Below are 8720 nucleotides of genomic sequence, written 5' to 3' on the forward strand. Positions count from 1 at the left end.
CAGAATTCTGGCTTTTTTCCCACATTAAACGGAACTTTAATCTCAGAATTCAGACTTTTTTTTCCCAGAATTCTGGCTTTTTTCCCACATTAAACGGCAATCAAATTTAGAAATCAGCTAACTTATTTTATTTTTTCAGTGGCTCTAATCTGTACGTTTCCTTTTTATTGCCCTTTTAGGAACACAGGAACAAACCTGGAGGAGCGTGCTCCACACGCGCACGCGCGCTCTCGCGGATCAATCACGGCCTTGTTTGTTGCAGCTGCTCGAGGCTTTTACCTCCACCCTGACCAGTCATTCACGCTCCTCCTCCGGCGGACCGTCCTCATGGCAACGCACACACGGAGGAGAGCAGCTTAGCAACGCAGAGAGGCAGAGCATCCCCGCAGGTCCAGACTGCGCGGTGCCACTGATATCAGAGGCAGGAAGGAACGCAGCGGCGCTTCTGGGAAACTACCTTCAAGCTTTTACATTATAGTAAGATTCTTTTCTCCTAAATTACATTTTATTAAAAGGTGTTAGACAGATTAAAGCTCTCCGTTTATTGTGTACCGTAGTTGCGGAATGATGCTGCATGTTTGTAAACGCTTGGATGTGATGTGTTTTTCCAGGCAGGATGAAGTTTATGATCGTGCTGGTGGGAGCGGGCTCTCTAGCCTTTCTCGGCGCTGTCATCTGCATTATCGCCAGTGTTTACTCCCAAAAACGCGGCGTGACCTCCGGCGACAATGCCACCATGACTTCGGAGGCGCTGATCCAGCCTCTGGAGCCCGGATCGGTGGCTCATGCGGGACCGCTGGGCGCGCTGCACGGACCGGGCTCCTTCGACGGAGACAACGGGCTGGGCGGGATGGATCTGGAGGTCCCCACGCTGAACGAGCTGAACCTCGGGAAGGATAGCGGAGGTGGGTCGGGGAAGCAGTACAGCTTCAGCCGGTTGGTTTGCACTCCTCTACCTGTTGGAGACTGTAAGAGCAAAGATGTGAGGCAGAGCAGGGAGCAGCAGCAGGATGAGCCGCTCTACGGGAACGGAGAGGAGGACCTCCGGATGACAGCGGAGAACCTCCGGCAGATGGTTTTACAGCAGAACGATCAGATCCTCATGGACCAGAGAACCATCCGAGAACTGACGGGGAAGCTGAGCGAGTGTGAAAGTGGCCTGGAGGACGAGAGAACCACGCCGGCGCGGAGTGTCGGGGTGTGGAGCGGTGGCCGCCGCATCATGGCCGGAGACGATGTGAGCTCCTCCGCAGCGGCGCAGCTGCAGACGGCCCGGGCAGTGGAGGAGCTGGCCAGGGCCATCATGGACCTGAAGGACCGGATAGAAAAACTAGAGGTAGGACTGAGTTTGACTAGAGAAAAGTACGTTCATTTAACCATTTATAGGGCAAATTACCGTTTTCGATCACCCTTACAAATGGAGTCCCCCAGGGGCGGCGCTAGATGGGGGACCATGGCCACCCTTAGCCAATCTGTGGCCACCTCTACCATTTATTTCCTTCTTATACAGATGTTGGCAATATTAATAATCTCAAGTGGAATATTCACAACATTTTAATTTTTCATATATTAACAATTACTTGACAACAAAAACACTGTGGTTAATTATGTATATAAATACACTAACATTAAAAATGATAAGTACAGAATTCAAGCAGAAATAGATTTTGTGTTTTATGGGGTAAAGAGAAATTGATGTGTCTCTGCAAGTCAACCAGAAGTGTTAAGTCAAATCATGGATGAATAACTATTTTAATAAAAACTTATTAAATAATCAATTTATGTAAATATTAGTACTTGTAAATATCAATGTTATGCAGAATGATTACTGATAAAAGTAGGTAAGAAATGATAATGGAAAAGATGTTTGCCCCAAAACCCAAACCTGAAAGAATTTTATCCACTATACCTTTTATCTAGAAAGCACGGATGTTTAAATATATTCATCTATTTGTTAGCAAAGGCTGTAGGAAAGTATAGTTTGTCTTTATTTAGAAAATATGGATGTTTTGCTCGTTAATTTTCCTGTTGGAACAGTTTAGATTGACCCTGAGGTTTTGGTGCCACCCATCAGTGTACGCTGGTTATTGTTAATTTCTGGCTACGCATCTGGAGTCTGGCTGTACATCTTATTTGGCCATTTGACCAATTAGATGTGCCTTCGAATGATATATTACCTACTGTAAATTAATTTGAAAAAAAAAGTTAACAAGTAAAACAAAAAAAAGGTAAAAAGCTAATTGAACAGTTAAAAAGTTAATAAGCAACAATTATATTTAGATTTATAAATTAAAAAATGTAAGTGCAAGTATCAGCATAAATGTCTCCAAGGTTATGTTTTACCAAAAATACAAAAAAAAAACCACGTTTCTTTCACTCTCAGAGTGTTTTTCATTAATTTCTTATAGAAGCACTTTGGTTATTTTTCTTAATTTATTCGGGCAAGTTGGCGTTTCTTATTACATTGACATGAATTTCTGCCATCAAAATATCCATATTTTTTTAATGTTACACTGTAAAAAATTCAAATCCAAGTAAGTATTTCTTTCTTAAAGTAACTGCATTTTTTATTCAATTGAGGGGGTAAGTGAGACATTTTGCTAAAGAAACAAGACAATTTACATTTAAAATAAGAAAAAAAACAGTTGTGTTGTCTTATTACAAGTGCATTTTATCTAATGATCTTATTCTAATAGTAAAACTACTCATTCCATTTGCAAATCATCTTATTTACATACTCAAATTAAATGTAAATATGCTCAATTTAAGAACTTTTTACTTATTTCTAGATTGTTTTTTGCAATGTACAAAGGTAATAAGGTCTTGTCCTGGATTCCAATAACACTATTGGCTTGAAATGTAATAGTATTTTACTAAGTGCCCTATAAGCAGTTAACATTGACTAAACTTTTTGTTATTGGTTGTAATTACAGAGGCCTCACTTAGTTTTAGAGGAGAATAAATAACAAAGAGTATTTATTTTGGTGACCCGACATTCAGAGAAAGTAGAATCAACTTGAAACCTGTAATGACCATGATTTGAATTAAAGGCCGTCTTATTTTCATTGTTAAATAAAAAAAGTGTTTTTTAAAATGTTTTGATATCATAACGGTTTAAACCCAAACTGTTTTTCAGATTTTGAAGTGACAGTTTCTCTGTCATATTTAGGGAGATGCAATTTAGCACAATGATATTGAAATAAATAAATGCTTCAAATCCGTGAAGCCTTTAATTTTTGTATGACATTCACATAGAATTTGTTAGAACGTAGGAGTGAGTTTAACGATCCCTGTAACTCGATTATGTCACAGTCTTAAATGAGCCACACCTCCATACATGATACAACATTTAAGGGAACTAGCTTTACACACATCAATGACTCTTTAAAAAAACTTTTTTTCTTTTTTGTAGTTTTTTTAGCCTAATTTTCTGATTATAAAACACATAATGTAAAAATGTTATTTTTACCGGACTCTGGGCCTCCATAAAATGATAAGCATAAAACTGCAATAAAGTGGACTAATTTATTCCTAATTGGTTGCAAATTCCTTAGCGTACACTTTGTAATCTGTGAGATATTAACATGTTGCCATATGAACACGTTTATGAACAACAAGCAAAAAAACTACATTTAAAACATTTAAAAATTGTCGGAAATGCATTAGCAGCTGGACTAATAAAATCTTTTCCGACGTGTTTGTGTGAAGCCAGTATAATGTATTTTTTCATAAATCTATCATTTTGTTACTAACACTATTTTCCAAACCCTTAAAACAACTTCAAAGCTCTTCAACAACAAATAGAAGATATCTGTATTTTTTCTTGGGCGCCCCCTGCTGGCCTGAATGTCCTAAGCAGCTTCTTTGCTTTTTGCGTGGGAGACTGCGGGAACTGGTTTGATCAATTATGATAAATTAATCAGATCAAACATTTTTTAAACCCAGGAAACACATTAGAATATCCCACTAGTTTCCTTCCTGTATTGTTTTCTATTTTATGCTTTGTTGCACAAGCTGCATCTATAGTCCTCCCCTCTCCTGCGCTCTGAAAACCAACTCTTGACACAAATGCCCATCATGCCTTTGTTCACGTTCCCACAGACTCATGGGAAATCTATACTTTCACCTATACTGGTCCTCACACCCCAGTGTGCCCCACCTCCCATTATTTCAGCTGCCTCCTCAGCATCCAACAGCAGGACAGTGGGATGAATAAAACATGAAGATAGCCGGACAGGAAAAAAAAGGCTGCCGCTGGTGGTTTGGGGCCTAGGGACTGAGTACGTGCATCAGGTTTGTGTGAATGTGCTGAGACTGACAGACACTGTTATCCACACACACACACACACACACAGGTCCTGCTGCATTACAGCCAGCCCCCAGAAAGCTCAGTCACAAGGTTGTCTCCATCAGTGTGAATTTATATCCTTGATGTCAAGATACAGCGCTACCTCAGCAGCTGTCTTGATATTATATATATCGCCCTCGCAAATTTTTCATCCAGTCTAACAGCTTTGCCTCCTTTTACGCAGCCTCACCAACACCTTATTTAACTTCTGCTTTGCATCTAAATAGCAGATGGGGTGATTATCAGCACAGCAGGGTTAGGGTTTAGGAAGTTGTTCTCTCTCTTTAACATGGCATCTGGTCTAAACCGCAAAGAGGAAAAATGACAGATGCATCTAGAATATGACGTGCATGATTTAGTCTTAATAAAGGCTATTTATGCTGAGGTTTAATCTCAAGTTTAAACCTTTAAGGTGTTTAGATACGGATCAAATCAAATAAATGACTGGGCTTAATTAAAATCTTTTAGAAGTACATTACAAACCTCAGATAAATCTTTGTACACACATCTGTTTTAAAGAAGTGCAGTCTAAGCAATGTCCCGACTGCTTTAGACAATATTTGGAATGATTGCTTTATGCATCTTATGGTTATAATCTGCAACAAATTTCAAAATGCATTTGACGTGTGACCAGGAACACATAAAACCTCTGCTATTATCACTGCAACTAACTAAATATTTAGCCATATGTCTTTAACTTGTTTACTTTGACACAGTACTGGCTGCATCATGCTATGGGGTGTTGTCTTTATTTTGCTGGGATTGGGTTTTTGCTGAATGGAATGGTTTAGATCATGCATGCAGTATAGAGTAGCAAAAAGATGATTGGTTCAATGCTTCCCTATATAATTAGTGGAAATTGTTGTGGAGATTATTAATTCACCAAATTTACTTTTAAATCCCTTGAGGTAGGATCTTCTGGAGGTTTCTTCTTGTTAAAGGGGAGTTTTGCCCTCCATTGTTGCTAAATGCATGCTCTGTGTGAGTGATGGCAGCAAAATCAAAGGCACAATGCAGGTGACTGATTGTCCACTATCACCTTATGCATTACATTGCATTCATACAATCTAAAAATCAATGGCTGGATGTCATCAGCTGGGTTTCCGCAGATATAAAACTTTTAACAAATCAATGTGAATTATTTTAATAAAACGACTGTAAAGCTGACGTGTTGGGAATTGGTGTTATCTAATAAACCTGAACTGAATGTCCTCCGCCCAACACCACGATGTTATACTCATGAATAATCATTAGCGTCTGACTTTTGCCAACTGAAATCATATCAGCTCACATTTCTATATTAACTCATTTTTAAAACATAGTCAAACCGAACAGCCATGAACCAGATTTAACATTTAGATACGGATAAGCAAAGATGTTCAAAACAGTTCAGTTTGTTTGTTGTTTGTCAGTTATTACATGCAAGTTTATTTATATATTTTTTTGTTTATTTTTCCACTAGAGCAGATGAGAAATCCTTTTCTGTTCCTGCATACAGTATATCTGTGGCAAAACTGTTTTTGCTTCTTTGGTTGGTAGCACATTCTTTGTTATGCTGTTACGTTTTTTTTCTCTCTGCACTGCTGCTGCTAATGTCTTTTAATTCCATCCTGCAGGCTGAGATCGGCCCCGGAGCCTTAAACCTCACAGATACATCTGTTGGTGTAAGCAGCACCAGTAGCAGCAGCAGCAGCAGCAGCCAGACTGGGAATACTGGCAAGACTCCATCACCGTCCACTAGTGGCGCTCCCTCAACAACAGCAGGGGCTGCCTCAGGGGGGCGTCGTCCTGCTTCCCTACCCTCCCCTGGCTCCAGGCCTCCTTCTTCCAAGGGTTCCCCTGGCCGGGGAAAGAGCACCTGGAGGGTGGAGGACCTGGAAGGGGAACTGGAGAGAAAGATAAAGATGCTGGAGAAGGAGCGACAAGCCATGAGGAAGGAGACGCACGGCCAACATGAGAAGATCAACAAGGGCATTGACAGTGTCAACCACCGCATCACAGAGCTGGAGCACAGTGAGTCTGTGGGAGTAAACTGATACACATGAGGACGCAGATAACTGCATCAGGATGCTGACATGAAAGCAATGAGACAGAGAGAGAGAGAGGTCTGAAATGAAAGTTTAACAAGCACCGCGGGTGAACTGGGTCATCACAGCAGCGGAAAATACACTGATGATGAAAATATGACAGATAATGAGTGCAGAGGGTTATAAAATGTCAGGCAGGGACTGAGGGGGGTGCTAATAATTCAGCTAAAAATAGATTGAATGAAATGTAACACAATTTCTTCATTTAAATCCCCTGAAGTCAATGACAAAAACAAAAGGGAATTTAAAAGACACCATGAATTAAATATTAATTTTGTTTAGGTTCAACAAAGGGTTTGAATGAAATAATTTTTTTTTCATTTGCATATTTATCCAAACACTTACTTAGAATGAGACAGGAGCTGATTTTCAGTACTAAGGTGTAAAAAGGTTTTACATGCAAGGATAAAATTGGAGAAGTAAGAATAACATTTGCTCTGTTTTGCTAAGTCCCTAAAAATCATGTTTGGCATAAATTTCAAATGAAGTAAAGGAAAAGTAGAATGGAGGGAAAAAATGAACAGGGAAGAGGGGAAATGAGAAAGAGAGTGCAAAGACACAACGATGGAGGATAGAGATAATAAGCGACAGACAGAATGGAAGAAGGATGCTAGGAGGCAAATAAGAATGGGAGGAAGGGAAAAAAACGAAGGAAGTTAGAAATTATACAAAGCAGGAATGACACGACTTTTAAAGATGGAACATGGAGAAAAGCCTGGATTGTTTTTTTGCTCTCTAATTTTTCCCCATACTGATCCAGACCTGGATAAAAAAATCAAATCAAATGTTAAATTTCTCTGACCTCCAAGACAGAGAAAAAAAATCTAAAACTTCACTACTGTGTTATATATCCTCTGAAATAATTTAAGTAACAAGAGTGTCTAATTTCCCCTCAAATTAAATAGAAAAAAAAAATCATTGAAAATAATTGCATCAAACAGGTTTTAATGTTTTAATGAAATAAACTCCTGTCAGCCAGTCTTCTTTGGTGCATCCTGCTGACTGACGATCTCTCTTCATTTCCCTGATCCAAAGCACTGACAGAGCCTCCGTTCCCTGACGGCTTTGTCCTCTCCTTTCCCATGAGGACCAACTACATGTACGGCCTGGTGAGAAAAGAGATAACTGAGATGTACGCCTTCACTGCCTGCATGTGGCTCAAAGCCAAAGAGGGAGGCATCGGAACCCCCTTCTCCTACTCTGTGCTGGGACAGCCTAATGAGCTGGTGCTGCTGCAGGGAGTCCACAATCCTGCAGAGCTGCTCATAAATGACAAGGTAGAGGGGTTTTCTCATACCTATCGGGGCTAAATGTTGCTCGCATCTCTCAGAATGAGCCTACAAATTACTTGCTATATACCCATTGGGCTGAAGTTGAACAAAATAAAGTTAAAGAAAGAAAACAGAAAAAAGTTATCTATCTATTTACAGAAATAACTTGAGGTTTCTTGTTAAAAGTCTGGGCTAAAGCAAGAAGAAATCAATAGTGCAGAAATGGCTGAGTAGCGCTGGCTTATTTTGATTTAAACAAGACAAAAACGGATTCCAGAAAGGTGAATAACCTCAGAAAAAAATAAAAATACTAAAACCATTCAGAGGAGAAAGGTAAAAAAAAGTAATCTATTATTGTTTTCAGAGGTAGGAGGTAACGCAGCCCTCAGGGACATTTTTTGGATGGAAAGATGTTCACCAGTGCTTAATTGCTACTGAAAAGCCTCAAAGCATGGCATGCATAAATTTTCATTTGGTTGTTTGTGTTAAATATTATTGAATGAAATTCAGTTTAGTCAATTTCCTACAGAAGATACCCTGTTAGTGAGTATGTCCACCTATATGTAATATAATGTCAGTACAAATGCTCACCATTAGTGAACAAACAGCATCATGACAGGTCAGGGTAAGGTATTCAGCAGGAGGGGTGAATGAAAGGCCACAAAAGACTCAAAACTTAAAAGAAGTTTAAAATAGGAGCAAAACAGTGTCTTTACAGTTCAGCATCCAGTCATAATGCAGGTAAACTTAACCTCAGGAGCTTATCACAACCTTTATGTGTGTATTCTTTTACCCTCAGGTGGCGCAGCTTCCTCTGTCTCTACCCCAGGATGAGTGGCAGCACATCTGCGTCAGCTGGACTCTGAGGGATGGAGTGTGGAAGGCCTACCAGGGGGGGAAGATGAAGGGAAGAGGAGAGGGACTAGCTGCATGGCATCCTATCAAACCTGGAGGAGTCCTTATACTGGGACAGGAACAGGTGGGATGGATGGATGGATGGATGGATGGATGGAT

General features: G+C 39.9%; 1 protein-coding gene across 1 annotated transcript in view; it reads left to right on the top strand.

Annotated features, from left to right (window-relative positions):
- Nucleotides 1-239: 239 nt before the first annotated feature.
- nptxr (neuronal pentraxin receptor) overlaps nucleotides 240-8720 on the top strand; it is a 10998-nt gene continuing 2517 nt past the window's right edge. Inside the window, exons 1-5 of the mRNA XM_015383197.1 lie at nucleotides 240-477; nucleotides 612-1336; nucleotides 5965-6361; nucleotides 7471-7712; nucleotides 8506-8685. Coding sequence (XP_015238683.1) covers nucleotides 617-1336; nucleotides 5965-6361; nucleotides 7471-7712; nucleotides 8506-8685 — 1539 coding nt within the window. The 5' untranslated portion in view covers nucleotides 240-477; nucleotides 612-616. The remainder of the gene's footprint in view (nucleotides 478-611; nucleotides 1337-5964; nucleotides 6362-7470; nucleotides 7713-8505; nucleotides 8686-8720) is intronic.

The sequence above is a fragment of the Cyprinodon variegatus genome, unplaced genomic scaffold, assembly GCF_000732505.1.
Source record: "Cyprinodon variegatus isolate N-32 unplaced genomic scaffold, C_variegatus-1.0 Scaffold278, whole genome shotgun sequence".
Taxonomy (NCBI): Eukaryota; Metazoa; Chordata; class Actinopteri; order Cyprinodontiformes; family Cyprinodontidae; genus Cyprinodon; species Cyprinodon variegatus.